At 36.3% G+C, this 13651-nt stretch overlaps 2 protein-coding genes across 3 annotated transcripts in view; both read right to left on the bottom strand.

Annotated features, from left to right (window-relative positions):
- The window catches only part of otogl (otogelin-like), a 34892-nt gene extending 30823 nt beyond the window's left edge, over positions 1-4069 (bottom strand). Inside the window, exons 1-6 of the mRNA XM_028026111.1 lie at positions 3935-4069; positions 2975-3017; positions 2658-2703; positions 2313-2391; positions 2131-2223; positions 904-1058 (exon numbers count right to left, since the gene is read on the bottom strand). Of these exons, the coding sequence (XP_027881912.1) occupies positions 904-1058; positions 2131-2223; positions 2313-2391; positions 2658-2703; positions 2975-3017; positions 3935-4007 (489 nt within the window). The 5' untranslated portion in view covers positions 4008-4069. The remainder of the gene's footprint in view (positions 1-903; positions 1059-2130; positions 2224-2312; positions 2392-2657; positions 2704-2974; positions 3018-3934) is intronic.
- A 1905-nt stretch (positions 4070-5974) lies between these two features.
- Positions 5975-13000, bottom strand: syt1b (synaptotagmin Ib). Of its 2 annotated transcripts, XM_028028842.1 has the most exons (9): positions 12292-13000; positions 11053-11216; positions 9056-9237; positions 8592-8705; positions 8338-8505; positions 7680-7847; positions 7298-7415; positions 6467-6600; positions 5975-6382 (listed from the first exon to the last, which is right to left on the bottom strand). In XM_028028842.1, exons 2-9 carry the CDS (start codon positions 11183-11185, stop codon positions 6176-6178), a joined length of 1224 nt encoding a protein of 407 aa, XP_027884643.1. In that variant the 5' UTR covers positions 11186-11216; positions 12292-13000; the 3' UTR covers positions 5975-6175. The 2 variants fall into 2 exon arrangements, with proteins under 2 accessions (XP_027884643.1, XP_027884651.1); XM_028028850.1 differs by lacking the exon at positions 12292-13000 and having other exon boundaries at positions 11053-12231.
- Between the last annotated feature and the right edge of the window lie 651 nt (positions 13001-13651).

Raw genomic sequence — 13651 nt, 5'->3', positions numbered from 1 at the left:
AGTTGTCCTCATGGACAGCTTTGCTGACTGTGGACTTCATAAGAAAAATGACATGTCTCCTCAAATCATCACTGACAATAGAAAGAGTCACATTGGACATCAATAAATTTGAATTCTGAGCTTCTCCACTCTTTCCCCTGATGGCAGGGTGATTTCAAAATCAAAAGACAAAATTACTTTAGACTATTGAGCAACAGTTCAGTTGTAATTATTATTACAGCGATATGTTATAGCAATTACCACATCACATTTAACACAGTAAATGTGACATGGACTTTGCTTTACAATCTACTCAAGGCTGTGGTTACCGTGGTGCTTCAGCCACTATTTCTGATCCATGTTTTTTCTTCCACAGATCTTTTAAATAATATACCTGCATACAACACTCTGTCAACAACCTCTGGCAATGACTTTCAGTGAGGTACTCTCATTGTGGACAGACTCAACGATTCTACTGGATAACTGTTAAGTCCTTTCCATTTTATCATAGCATAACATTTTTACATTAAGGATTACCATAAATATATGCTTGACATCTATAATTCTGTAATCACACAAATCCATATGTAAATTTTGCTGTTAGAATTAAAGAAACAACAAAATACATTTACTGTTCAGTGATTTTGTCATCATTTGAGATGCTAATTAAAGAAGTGATTGGCATGAGTAAAGAATTCAAACACTGGGAAAGTTTAGCTACCATTTATAATTTGTCTTTGTATACTGAAAGACAAGAGGAAAGATGCTAAAATGTGCAAAACCCAAGACGTACAGTAAAAGGTTGCTTAGTATGTTTTGTTTCAAATTTATGACATTTTGCTTTAACATACCTCATATAACGCATAGCATTTTTATTCACACCAAAATAACAGGATGTTAAATAATGTTGTATATTGGCCTTACCCACACTGTGTATTCTGGAGTAGCTGAGTGACAGTCCTGAGCCAGAATATAAGAGCAGGTTCCAGGGAAGTAGAAGTAGATCCCATCAAATGTTTCAAAGTGATGCTGACCCCACGACCTGCAGATCCCATCTCTATCCTGGCCCTGGTTAGGTACTAGCAGGACAACGGCTTAATTAATTTAGAAATCGTTCTTGTAAAAGGAAGGGTTTTTTCGTCTTTTTTTTTTTTTTTTACTAAACTGAGAGGGCAAACATATCATCTGATCTCGGTTATCATCTTTATATCTTTCATCATTTTGCATTTAATTAAACTTATCAGTTGAAAATGAATACCTGAATTTTGTAAAAGCCCTTTGTTGCTGGAAAATCCCCATGGCTTGCTATGCCAAGATGCTGCTCGAGACCCTTCTCATAATCTGAGAGCATGGATGGCAGCTATAGTGATTCACATCCTGTAATTTTATCAGTGAGTGGTATTTTGTGCACTCATTAGTGTCTCAATCAGAAATGTTTCCTAAGTATGTTAACTATTTTTACCTTGACAATTATATTTAAACAAAACTTAAATTTTTCATGTACTTTTTTGTCAAACATCTAAGTTCCTTTATAAGTAACAACAGAACCACTTTTATGGGTTTTAGCACTAACTACATCCCTACACGTTTCATATTTTTGTATGCTCAAATTTCCAGGGTTCTTATTGTTTTTTATCCAATGTTTAAATGTTCTTGGCAGGTATTTGGCAAATCGTGAGACTTTAAATCTCGACGGATTGGCTAGGTGGACGCACGACTTTTAATGAACTCAATTAGAAATACAGTCTTGAATTTAGTTCTTCAAATTGAAAAAAATATTTACTTGGATATCTGGATGGAGGTCTACAGGACATAACCAGAAATTACATTCAAATTTAAAGGCTAGAAACTTTGTCACCTTTGACTAAACCCCATAGTTATTGGTCATATCTTTTATGCAGGTCTTTGTGAATGGGTGTGTTTGAACATGGTTGGGAATTATGGCAAGAAATAATAACACCAGAAAGTTAAGAAACCTCTACTAAATATAACTGTCAAGTGTGTAGGTTATTAATGTTTGAAAGAGTCTCATTGTAGCTGTCATAAAGTCTGAATCTGTTAGGAAAGGCATATTATTTTCAAGACAGAGACAAACATGAACTGACATAAGAGGATGATATGAATGTGTGAAGATGCGAGTGAATGACTTACTGATCTGGCAGCGGTCTCCCAATGCCTGAAACTGAGAACAGTCACACACATTGTCCTCCTGACACCAACCTCCATTAAGGCAGCCACAATATTCTGAGACAGACAGAAAGACAAACTGAAATTCTTTCCATACAGAGTTTTATGTTCTGTAAATGTGGGGTAAATTTCAAGATCGTATTTACCTGAAGATTCATCTCTGGCTGTGTAGTTGTGCAAAACGCTGCGTGACAGTGAACTTTCCGGCAACAATGGCCTATATGTCTTGGGGGAAAAAAACAACATACAAAAGACATTTAGATTATTTCCTGTAAAAATTCTCAAAAATTAACAGCCTCACTGACTCTGTGTTACACCAGTTGTGTATCTGCTGCTTTAAGTTAAACGTTGTATCAGACTGAGTGGGTGAAATGTGTACGTGTTTGTGACTGTGTCTAGTTGGTTACAAAGACAGCTTTGTGCCGGATGAGGTGTTATGCGCATGAGGGTGCCCTGACCTCCTCTGGTTCTCTTAGGTGTAGTGTACAAACCTCCTCCCCAAGGAGATCCCGTTTCCTCCGAAGTGCATTAGCCCTCCTGTGCACAGACAAACATGCACATTAGTGGGTAGAAACAGTCAGAGGGGAGACTTAAGTGCACTTTACACCACTTGAATCCAGACTCCAAACTTCTTTTCACTAAAGCCTTGCTCACAAAAAAAAATGCGAGTTCACATTCAATCAGTTTCTGTCACACACATTGTCTTGGTTGAAAGCATACATTTATCGTGGCCATCCTATGACTTTGGATGGGAGTCATTTGTGGGAAAAAACAAAAAAACATTTCCACATTTCTCTCTTTCATTTACCTTTGTGATCTTCCCTCTGCCACTGAAAGTCGGCTCTGACCTCCTAAATAAAATGGCACAACACCAGGATTAGAGTTTAAAATCTTAAAACGTGTGGCTCCTTTTTAAATACAAACTTATTTTCCTAGGCTGACATGTGCTCAAGACAAATCAATTTTGAGTTTTACAATTTAAAAAGTTGCAATAAAGGCTAGAATTACTACTCCCTGTGACAGATATAGATTTAAGGCAATCTTTTAATTTCAGCAATACATTCCTTCTAACAGGAAGCTACAGTAATAATAACAATGCTTTGGAGTGCCCCAATCCCTATCTTGACTAATTTGACAGAGGATCTGTAGAGGGAGCAAACGATTAGTCTGATGGCAAGGAGACCTTCAAACCTAACATTGAAGCAATCAGAAGATACATGACAGAAGCTTAACAGCATTTATAAAAATAACCAAAGTACTTGTTTGTGTAAAGCCAACTTATGTTTTCCATTGATTATTTAAAATTTTATAGCAAAATAATTACTGACATGGAATTTATCCATGCTAATTAAAGCATGGATACATTTTATTTCAGTTAATTAAAATTTATTTGAAATTGATTAATAATAATTAATAATACACTCTTGTGCATTATTTAATTTTTTTGACAGATGCCTTGTCATTTCCTTTCAGAAACAAATTTGACTGGATGACTGGATGAAATAAATCTAAATCAGCCAGTGGCACGAATCATTTAGACTCAACTGTAGCCTGTATCAACAATTTGAGGAAGAAAGCCAAGGAAGCAGTTTTTTTTACATGACTGGTAGTTGCAAGTTATTTCTAATTGAGTTGATTTCATGTTAAAGTGAGAGACAAAGTCTTTAAAAATAAACGTTAAACAAAAAATATTTCTCGAATGGAATAAAAAAATGGCAACGTGTAGTGTTGGTTGATGACGTTCTGGATAAGCAAAACTCTAACTTACCCTCAAGTAACAGCAAGTGGGAGACTGAAAACGAAAGAAGAAGAAATCGTTTAACTGTCCACTTCACGTTCATCTCAGAGTTCGAAAGGAAGTCCCACCGAAACGTTAACGGTGCATCTCAGCTGTCCCGAGAGGAAAGGGTTTAGGATATCTGGCAGAAGGAAGCGGGATGAAACCCAGTTGCACCTGTAAAGCCACCTGGAGGAGGCGAAAGCCCCTCCTGAAGAAGATGACGAGCGGTTTGTCCACACCTGCGTGCACAGGTGAGCCTGCAATGAGCTCTCTGTTACACCAACACCCCCATTCTGACTGCACGGCTCTGCTTTCTCATACTGTGATTTAGGGAGGGAAATTGTGGAGGAGGCCTTTATGACTGCGATAGTATGACCGAGAGCGTCTGTTTTCCTATCTTGAGATAAACACTAATTAACTACATGTCATATTTTGGTATATCATGATGGAAATTACCTCATAAGAGTACCGTAAATACTAGGTTATTAGCCAGTAACAGTGTCGACATTACAGATTATATGTTGATTTAAAGAAAAATGTTGCCAGAAAATTATTTCAGTTTCCGTAATAATTTATATATTTTTGAATTATGAATTAATCTGTTAATCTAGCTAGTTTGTTATAAGACATTTCTAACAAATCTAACTTTCACGTGTTGCCAAGCTACAGGTTTACAAAGCTTCATTCACAGGTGCATTAAATTTTGAAAATTAATTTGTTTTAGTACTTTTATTCAAAAAGCAAAAAATAAAAAAAATATTGTACACAGCATAATTTTATTTGTTTATTGTTACACCTAATAGAGGATGAAGCCAAGAATTCAGTTTTCTTCAATATTGGGCTAGTCTATAAAAACAATCTATACACCCCGTTTTTGGCTAGGTCTCCTATTACATGAATTACTGCATCAATGCAGCTTAGCATGGCCAATGATTTGGCATGGTGATGATTTTAAGAGTAAGCCAAGGGTGCTTTAATAGCAGCAAGATAGATAGAGGCAAATTTAGGCCAGTAAATGTCTTTGTAGCCATTTTATGACTGATGAAGCTCAAGATGCATCTGCCTTACATAAAGGGTGTATTTCCTTCAAGTAAGAAAATATTCCTTTTTCCCATTTTGACAAATGGTTGTCAAGATCACATCATAGGAGTATAAAAATGAGTGACTAAAGATTTAGGTTTTCTATGTTTAGCTTATCTTTAGCCTACCAGAGTAGGCTACCAGAGTAGGCTAAAGATACATGTGTTTAATCTACATGTGTTTAATCTAGTTATGGGATTCTCTCATATACCATCATCATTATCATATAATATTTTCTTACTTTTAAAGTGATATTAAGTTATAGTGATTCTATTTATGAATTAGCTTTCTTTTTAAACATTGTTTGTGAGGTTTTAATTCTTAGTTCTTTACTTCATTTTGTGTTAAAAGCTTGAAATATTGGTAGTTTGGGGTAGTGGTGTTTTTATTGACAATTTTTACCATTTTCAACTGCTTACCTTTATGAAATACTAATAGAAAAAGTACCATATGAAAATCTAATGTCTGTATTAATCCCAAAATACATTATATGATATGTGGTCACAACTTTCACAGATAATTTGACATGAATGTATGCCTGTAGGTTGTGAGTGAATGCTTAATACCCATCTAAAATATAACAAGCAAATATTAAAGGCAAAAAAATATATGTAACTCTTCATGTCAATGTATAGTTCACCAAAAGTTTAGATTAGTTTATCAAATTATTCAAAATTAGGCTAAGCCATTTATAGAGCCCATACAGGAGAATGCACCATAAATGTAAGATAGAGCATTTTTTAAAATTATGTTATAGTGGTGTCAACTCTTCTTACCAAGCAAGGTAAGAAGGTGCTGCTTTCTAAGTTTACAAAGCAGCAAGAGAATATCACCGTCAAACATTCATTGAAGAACTTTAAATTGTCTCCCTCTACTGGTGAATTTTGTTTGTTATTGCCGTGAACACAAAACAGATGTGACATAATGTATTATCTTTTTTTGTTTTATTGCACTTTATATAGTTATGTATTTTTAAAATAATGTTTAAGATGAAGCATAAAAAAGTAACTCTAAAAATCTTACAGTCAGTTATTTTAACATAAATGTTTAATCAAAAATATTTACATGGTTAATATAGTTGGGAAGATAAATAAAAGGAAGGATGGTAAATAAGCCTAAAATAAATAGTCGATTTTCCTGCACTCTGGTTTATTTCTTGTTGGAAAGTAATGAGTTGACTTCATCCTCTGATTTAAGGCTGTGCCACTGGGCTATTGGGCGTCGTGGGTTGGCCAGCATGTCTGACCAGTGGCGCAGTTCAGTCCCAGTGCTGTTACCGCCCAGAAGCAATTTCCCAATGGCATCGTTCTTCCCAATCTTATCATAGTCCAGCACAGTCACTGCTATTTGCACCTTCTGCAAAGAAAGTTTATGCAGAAGAAGGATTATACGCTGAACATTATTCAAGTCTACGTATCCCCAAATACCTCTTTAGCGTACCTCTAATTGTTCGGATGGCACTTCAAAGCTGAATGACTCATTGTAATAAGGGTTCAAAGTGTTTTTCTTTATAGTAGTTTTCTTTTTCTTCAGTCGTTTGCCATTCTGCATTAAGTGGATCTTCACATATGGGTCTGCAAGAGAGAACAGGGGTGTTTTATGTTAAAGCAGCAGACCAAAAGCTTGGCAACCGTTCTGTAACTCTATCAATGAAAAGCAACATTAGTTGTAGTGATTCCTTATTTAAGATCCAAGTGAACTGAACTGACCCACATCAGCTACTTTAAATGTTAAAACATTTTAGTGACGGGAATCTAAGATGACCTCAAGATTCTGAAAAAGTGAGGAAAAGTTTGGAATTTTTATTTTGTTATTTTCCAAGTCTGAGTAAGTGTGTTAAAAAGCTTTCAGGCTTTATTTTTTATTCCAATGTGCAAAAGATAAAAATCTGGATTTCTAACAAAAAAAAGGCTTTTAACATAAATTTACATTTAGATTGTGACATTTATTTTTGTTTAGCCACATCACAACTTGAATTGTGGTTCACCTTATTAATCCATTGATTTTTGTGTTACTTGGTAATAAAGACAAGTTCAATAAGGAAAAGCAATCTCATTATCTATTGGCCTGTGGATTATTTCATTTCTGGATTTCAAATTGGATCCAACAGTCTGATTTTGAACAAGATCTAGATGCTAAACAAATCACAGAACTTCCTATTTTCTGAGAATTTTGTAAAACAGAGTCATCATTATTCATTAATCATGGACAGAAAGTATTTACTGCTAACTTCAGTTTTAAAATTTGCATGAACTCTGCAGCTAGACTCACCTGATAATCCACCCACATCCATTTTTTTCAGGTTCTTGGCCTCGAGGACAACCACAGTCAGTTTCCCTGCAGTTGGTACAAACCTCAAGGACAAACATATGTCTCCAAGCCGCTCGCTCTGATTTACAAACATGAAGATCAAGTTGGAAGAATGTCAGATAATGGATATTTTATGATATTTTAATATAATGGTCGCAGGTAACTGCTTCAGAACAGCTGGATTCCAAATAATTTAAAATAGCATAATTTTGTCTGATTATAAGTAATAGAAATTATTTCTTTTAAGAAAGATTTTTCCCTAATAGGTCATTTGTAAAACCCACAGGCTTTTCATTAAGCATAATTTTAACTAATACAGCTCTCTGTAAAGTTATCTTCCCACCTCTTCCTTCTCAGCCTTCTGCAGATCTCTCCACTCCTGCAGAGACTGGCTGAAGTCTATACCTCTCATTGGTATCTTTATTGCCCCAATTGCGTCGTGCTTTGAGAACCGGTCGAAGTCATACACAGTCATCACAAGGGTTTTTCCGCCCAAGTCCGTATACGGTACCTTTACAGAAGAGCAAAAATTCACATAGCTATAATGCTGTGAAAAAGTATCGACCTCCTTTTCTTCTATTTTTGCTTTTTTGTTGCATTTAAATGTTTCAGATCACAAAACAAATTTTAATGTCTGATGTGTCTTTTTGATTGAATTATGATGGCTCAAAATTTCTAATTTCTCCATGGTGATGTAAAAGCCTCCCTGTCATTACTTGATAGCGATTGTTGCTGGCAAGGGAGAACTTTTTTTTTTCAAAAGCTCAGATTGGTTTGGATTGCTTTATTCATTTCATAAAATCCTTATTTAAAAGCTACATCTTGAATTTAGTCAGGTCATCTGTGACTGATATTAACATTCGTTAAATGATCTGAAACATTATGTCTGACAAAAAAGAAAAAAAAAACATAAACAGAATATATCTGTTTGAAGCCAACTCCTCCAGCACTGTATTAACAAACCAGCCCTTTTAAATAGGGTGTCTATTCTAATGTTTTACCTTAAATGTGAAGGTTTCGTTGAAGTTCGGTTCTAGCGTCTTCCTGTGGACCTTAGTTTCAAACTTTTTCTTCTTGTCTGGGAGCAGGTAGAGTTTAACATAAGGGTCAGAGCTGCCTCCCACATCCATTGCTGGAAGCTCTGAAGCCTCCAAGAGGCCGACCACTAGCTGTAGCGTGAGCACAGAGAATGGCAACAGGATGAAGACATATAGCTGATAACCAGTTGGAAGATGGAGCAGCTGCAGGAACTCACCGAATTTTCAGTGAAGTTATAGTCTAATGTGAAGTGAAGTCGGCCGAGCTTCTCGTCCTCCTTGGGCTCATGTTTCGAAAGCTCCGTTTCTTTGACTGTTTCATCTTTTGTGGGCTGCAGAGAGATAGACATGGATTCAATATAAATGCTGAATATGCATTTGAACATGCCATTTCTTTAACATGGAAACAGACGAGTTTGTGCTATTTTTCCTCATTAACCTATGTAACAGTAGACGTTTGTTGTTCAGACAAGGCAGTCATCTCCTTCAAAGCAACTTTCATCACCTCACCTTAATTTTACATTTAACATGAGCGATGAGCAGCACGTCCATTAGTCTTAGAGTGCACTGACAGTTTAACTCGTCCTGGGTGACCCAGACGTCAGGGCTATGATACATTACAAGGACAATGTGTCTGCAGGAGGTGACTGTCCGTGAATGTGTTTGTTGTCCACTAGCTTACCTCATTGTGACCCCCATCCATTTCAGTGTCAAAACCTCCCTTGATTTTCTCTTTTCCTTTCTTCTTGTCCTTTTCTTTGTCCTTGTCCTTCTTTATCAAGCATTTTTTCCAGATGCAAAGAACACATGACAGCACCATGCACAAAATGACGATGCAAAGGGCGGCTGTAGCCCAGGATGGTTCTACAAAATCACAAACATAAAATGCGTGGGATAAAATAATAATGCATTTGCATCTGGTCCAGTCTGGTAATATCACCCTCTTAACAGGTAAAAATGTGTGAAAATTGCTAATTAGGCATCCCTGGACACACTGGTTAACTTAAAAAAAAATAAAGTTTAGATTACAGGACTTATGAATGTTCCTCCCACAGTGCTAAATTTTGCAGATGACCTGACAGATGTTTTTTGAAGTCTTTTTATAACTCATTGCCCCCACACCATGAGATGTGGGGGCAATACATTTGTAGAATGTTTTATGACAATTGTAGATCAGTTTAGATATTTCCTTTGGTGAGTTTAATAAAGGGTACATTTTGCTGATTTTCTGCATCTTGATTATTGCGAAATGTGTCTACTCTTGCTGAGTAAAATATTTTATTAGCTTATAGTGAATAATTTACAATCTCTGTAAGTTGTTTTGAGTTTTGCAAATAATTTAATGAAACTAAAATAAAATTCCTATTCAAAATGATGCTCTAAAAGTAAGCATCATTTCCTCGATCTTTCTGCACCCAGAGAACTTTAGAATGTTTCTAAGCAGCATTTATCTATGGTTTTGTATTTATATAACAGATGGCCTTTATGGAGGAAGCAGTAAACACCATTAATTGATAATGGGTCTCCAAGACACTTCTTGTCTTAAGTGACTATTTTGATCATGGTGGCATAATGTTTTCTCATGCTGTGCTGCCTCAGTGCCTGAAGGTCACGCACATTAAAACAGAGATTTCCAGTGTTTGCCTCTCCACTCTGAGACTTCCCCAGACTCCCTCAGTCTTTTCACTTTGTCACCACTTTATTTGCTCGTAGCTACATTAAAAATAACTACAAAAAGAGTCAGAATCGTTTAAATCCTTAAGCAAGCTTTTTCAAAAATTACATTAAATTGATGTTTGAGGGAATTTTTTTTTTAAAGAAACACATATCAGGTGAGGTGCTTTAATTACCCTGATTTTCACTTCAATAATCAATATAAGGCTGTTTGAGAACAATTATATCATAGCAGCACCTCTGACATTCTGTAATTCTTGGCCTCAAGCACATCGTACTTGTTTTTGGTTTATTTCACTTTACATTGTCATTTAAGCCCGGCGAAGTCTCAGGAACAATTGGAGTAATTTTTTTTCCAAGATCTTTCCAAAAAAATGGTCATCTTTATAGGATTTTTTTCAGAAAGGGTGTAGATCCTCTACACTGATATCGACAGGGCCTAAACCTAATATTAAAGGTGTAGATAAATATGAATCTCCTGTAATTTGTATGCAAAAGCAACAATTCCCTCCCGCCATACATCCAGACAGACATTCATATGTATTTTTATTATTATTATTATAAGACAGGAGAGTATGTTTCAATTATTTACTTATTTTTGTTATTCTTATTCTTATGTCAATACTTTTATTACTTTCTTCCCTAGGTTTCACATTTATATGCCTATAACTCACTCTCTGCTCTGCCTCCCACCTAACTTTAATATTAAGCTCCATTATAAAAATTCATAAAATTCTGCTATGGTTTCTGATTTTGATGTGCTAACCTCAGGTTATTTGAGGCTCCCATCTACCATCCCCTTTGACAACTTCCAGGATGTGCCACCAAAACTGTTGCTAAATCCAAGCATTTACTTCCGCCAATATCCTGTATTTAAGTAGTATATTAAATATTTAACTGGAGCAAAAGCAATAATCTCTAATATTTTTAACAAGTGCTGAATACAACAATAGTTTTGAAATATGACTGAGATCCAAAGGAAATCGATTCTCCTGTCCAACTCACTGTGGATGCTCCGTAGCTCATTCATGAACTTATTGGCACCTTGGCTTCCAGTTTGGTTTTTGCCCGGTGTAGTTGCTGCATTTGGGATCTTAGTGGGGCTGAATGAGGTACTCGGTGCAGCTCGTCGATTCATTATCGGTCGCAGAGACAGATCAGGGATTTCACTGTCAGAAAAATAAAAACAGTGCAAAAAAGAGAAGGCTCAGCACCACTCTGCAACATCACCGTTCAAACGAGGCAGAGACTGCCACAGCTATAAATCTCATAAAGTGTGTAGTTTTATTTAACGTAATTTGAAGAGCCCTTCAGAGCAGACCGTGTGATCGTGGACAGATTCCTTAGTCTGTTGATCAAATATTTGATGCAATAATGCGCTTATAAATGGAGTATATACACCAGTGTCAAATAACTTCTCTTGTTTCTGCTGGCATTGCAAAAACACTCAAACACAGGATATGAAAGCTGCTGTCTTTGCCAAAGCTGCTGAAATGCAGTTAAAGAGGTACGGCTGAGGGGGAGGGGGGGCTCGTGAAGGGTGGTAGGAAGTGTGTGAAGCACCACGTGTGGATCTCCGCTGTTCCACGCTCAGTTGCCAGAGGTCAGAGTCATGTGCCAAGGTCACGCCAGTGCAATAAGTGCTGCCAAAACTTGATTCCTGAGCACAGGAAATGTTTTGGGTTGTTATTTTCGATTCTGCAGACATCACAGGTATTGAGTATCTGGGGCTGAATCAGCACATCCATGCAGACACTTATCTCACTTTCAAAGGTTTTTTGAGCTTCAGTGCAGTAATGAGAGATGATAAATGTTACTTATATCTTAGTCTAACTAACCTGCATCTTTTATAATTATGAAATTTACACTATCTGTGTAATTTCTGCAAATAAATAGATTTTTTTTACACCTTTTTATGTGCTTGATTTAACTGCACTACTTCATTGTAACAAAGGTTGCAACATATTGTACCTATAAAGCTACTTTTTTTTCTTAATCTTAAAAATGTGGTGTTAAATCTGAAATCACCCCATTTTCAGATAGTCTTTGTCACTTTTATACATTTTTTTAATTTAAACATATTCAAATTTTTGGTGCAGGCCTGCTTAGATCTGATTTATGTGGTTTGTTATATCTAATTTTTGTCTATAACTCGCTCTCTGCTCTGAAAATCTATACATTTTCTGAAATTATTGTTACAATGACTTTCTAATGATATAATGAAAGGAAATATTGAATCCATACCTGTGGTAAAAGATGTCCAAATATCAGATTTTTCTGTTCCTTCAGTATTGCAAGAGGGTGAGAGATGTTGAAGGAGTCAGAGAAGCAAAAAGAAAAGCGCTGATGTGTGGATCAGTTTGCTGCCCTATAGTTCTACATCGCATCAGTCTTCAGACATCAACCAAAGCAGAGCAGGTGTGTGAAGCTGGATCAAGAGGCAACAACGGGGAGGGTGGGGCAAGATAGGGTTGAGGGTGTGTGTTTATTTGAGGATGTGTGGGTGTGAGTGACAGTGGGTGTTCTATTGTGGTGAATATATTCTTTTTCTGTCCAATCAGGTCTCTTGAGAGATGCGGTGTACATTCCTGTCGCCCCACCTCTCGAGACCTCTTGTCCCATCCCTACAGGTCACCCTCACCGGGCCCCTGATGCATATTCATTAGTGTAGTGACACTGCTTTTTAAAGCTCGTTAGCATACTGAGAGTTCACCAGTGGAGGGCATTTACATTCAGAGTGGACAGCTCTGTGTGTGTGTGGGTGTGCGTGTGTGTGTGTACATCTGGTAGAAGCTGCAGAACTGCCACATATTATATGTATAGACGTTGTAGCCTGATTTAGAAGCTTGGGATGGGGTTTCTGCAGTAACATAGCGATCAGGTTCCTGTGCTGTTCAGTTCACCTTGATGTTCCAGTGTTACTGTACAGAAGATGTAAAGGGGAGGAGACAGGTCGAGGGAATGGGCTGACTTATCTCCTCCTGTGAGATAAAACAGATGAAACAACACATTATAGAAACATACACTTGTGTATCTTCTTTTTCCAAATTTTCTGTATCTTAGAGTGTCATTTCTCTATTTGCTAAGTCTGCAGACTCACATTGATATTTCTTAGGCATCCTGATTGGTGGTAAAAACCAAACGTTTTTATAATTACTTTTAGACATTTAACACTATAACTGTCATGAGGACAGTTGTGTTCTCATGGACCCACTGATAAAAAGGGTGAAATACCTTAAATCATGTTTAAGATGTTTTTGTTGCAAAACATTTTGAAAACCAGGCATCATTTCCTTCCACCAGATAATTACTCGCTACTTTAAATTACTCAATCACACAAGACCCAATAAAATATACATAAGCTTGAACATGACAACATGTGAACAGGTTCAATGATTATGACTGCACACTGCACTGTAATCCTGATAAAATTAAAACTACAAAATTAAATACAGGGTTTAATAAATAAAACAAAAGCTGCTGTGTTGCTTGTTAATTGAACTGAATTGAATAGAATTGAATTAAATTGATTTTTATTTTATATTATTTAATTGAACTGAAAAGAATTTAAATTAATTTAATTTAATGGAAACTTTTAGTAGAG

Source organism: Xiphophorus couchianus, chromosome 2 (assembly GCF_001444195.1).
Source record: "Xiphophorus couchianus chromosome 2, X_couchianus-1.0, whole genome shotgun sequence".
Classification (NCBI taxonomy): domain Eukaryota; kingdom Metazoa; phylum Chordata; class Actinopteri; order Cyprinodontiformes; family Poeciliidae; genus Xiphophorus; species Xiphophorus couchianus.
The sequence above is the reverse complement of the archived record's forward strand: the minus strand, read 5'-3'. Positions and strand labels throughout refer to the sequence as shown.

Excerpts from the sequence above, each read along its gene's own strand:
- syt1b (XM_028028842.1), bottom strand. The coding sequence starts at position 11,185 with ATGAATCGACGAGCTGCACCGAGTACCTCATTCAGCCCCACTAAGATC. Across the intron at positions 8,506-8,591 it reads ATAACTTCACTGAAAATTCG|CTAGTGGTCGGCCTCTTGGA; the intron begins GTGAGTTCCTGC and ends CTCACGCTACAG. Across the intron at positions 6,601-7,297 it reads GGATGTGGGTGGATTATCAG|ACCCATATGTGAAGATCCAC; the intron begins GTGAGTCTAGCT and ends TCTCTCTTGCAG.